Source organism: Haliotis cracherodii, unplaced genomic scaffold (genome assembly GCF_022045235.1).
Source record: "Haliotis cracherodii isolate W230 unplaced genomic scaffold, xgHalCrac1.p SCAF_12, whole genome shotgun sequence".
Taxonomy (NCBI): domain Eukaryota; kingdom Metazoa; phylum Mollusca; class Gastropoda; order Lepetellida; family Haliotidae; genus Haliotis; species Haliotis cracherodii.
In genome coordinates this window covers 25,015,661-25,017,431 of record NW_027266267.1, presented here as the reverse complement: position 1 = coordinate 25,017,431, position 1,771 = coordinate 25,015,661, and the positions used below count along the sequence as shown (strand labels likewise).

Here is a 1,771-nt window from a genome sequence, read left to right as displayed (position 1 = left end):
TCCTTATCCACAGCTAATTCTCACCAATTGACCTGAGTTGCAAAAAAATAGTGCTAAGCATAGCGGAGTTATGCCTCCTTTTCTTTGTTCGTGTGTAACCTCTCTGTCGCCTTTTGACGTCATAGAGAAAAATCAGTTTTCGTCATTTACGGCATGCTATTTTTGGCATTGAATGTATGTCGTTATACACACGCATATAATACCATTTGATAAATAGTTATGTCGTTCAGATATTAGGCAGTATTGTGTTCGCTAAAAGTTTCCGTATAGCTTCTAAATAAAAAAAAATCGTCGCACAGTACTTTTATCGGTGTACGATAAAAAGCGGAGAAATTTACTGTTTTTCAACGCAGAATAAATTCACGGGCAACACTCAAAGTATCTAATTTACACCATCAGATAGGAAATTCAATATTCCCCATGCAGTTTGCGTAGATCTATAGCCAGAGGTAGATCCAGTGCCGCGTGAGCGCCATTCCCGCACAACCTGTGCGTCAGAAAAAACCCTCGGCATACAGAGGGTTAACGTCGTGGCTGCTTGTACTTATCCGGCCTAATGCCGATTTTATAGTGCTAGCTCACTGATATACCATGCTACAGTTTAACATGGATACCCCACCCCACACAGTATACTGACTCCGAGCCGACCAGTCCTTGTTTTAGCCCCTTAATGTCAAGCGCCAGACAGGCTAAGAACAAGTACCATCTTTTAACGTCTGTTGGTATGACGCGGCCGGGGATCGAGCCCACGACCTTCTGCTCTCCGGGCGGACGCTCTATCACAAGACCACGAAGGCCGTCTCGTGCTTTTCTCTTTGTTAGGATTCCAGAAAAATAGGCCCCAGTACCCATGCTTGTTTCCCGGAGAGGATTCCGGTAGAAGAAGAAGATCTAGACGACATATAGACAGAGGTGTACACAAGAAAGCGGTACACAAGAATACGCTTCTAATGGTGGACATGCGTATACATTTTTGACCATAGTTTGCCAGTTAAACTGGTATGGGCTTACCGGTGTTAGGATATTTATGGTAGTTATCTGGTAGCAACTGGTTTCTGATACATGACAAATTTGGACATTCCAATAAAAGGGTATCTCATTACCGATTGCATTTCAACACAATGTACATTTTCTATCTTCTTGAACAATATTGTACCGTCCCCCAGTTTCAACAGGTAGTCTGTGCTTAGAAGTTGTAAAGCGCATGAGAAAGTCGAAGGTAGGACAGTCATGATAAGCACGGAGTATGCATGCATGTGTCCCTCTGGCGATTCCGACTAAAGAGGGCACGGGTACCTCTGCCTGTGTCCCTGTGGCGATTCCGACAGAAGAGGTCACGAGTAGCTATGCCTGTGTCCCTGTGGCGATTCCGACAGAAGAGGTCACGAGCACCTACACCTGTGTCCCTGTGGTGATTCCGACAGAAGAGGTCACGAGTAGCTATGCCTGTGTCCTTGTGGCGATTCCGACAGAAGAGGTCACGATTAGCTATGCCTGTGTCCCTGTGGCCATTCCGACAGAAGAGGTCACGAGTACCTACGCCTGTGTCCCTGTGGTGATTCCGACAGAAGAGGTCACGAGCACCTACGCCTGTGTCCCTGTGGTGATTCCGACAGAAGAGGTCACGAGTAACTATGCCTGTGTATCTGTGGCGATTCCGACAGAAGTGGTCACGAGTACCCATGCGTATTTCCTGTTGCAAATTCCAATAGATGCGGTTCCCAGTAGCAGAATTCTCTCCCTGTGGGGTTTAGATAGGTCATCCTACTGA

The 1,771-nt window shown here is 46.2% G+C and overlaps 1 protein-coding gene across 1 annotated transcript; it reads left to right on the top strand.

The window, feature by feature from the left end:
- The first annotated feature begins 1,246 nt into the window (after positions 1-1,246).
- On the top strand, positions 1,247-1,771 carry LOC139457227 (uncharacterized). Its single transcript, XM_071238640.1, has one exon. It carries the CDS (start codon positions 1,247-1,249, stop codon positions 1,769-1,771), a length of 525 nt encoding a protein of 174 aa, XP_071094741.1.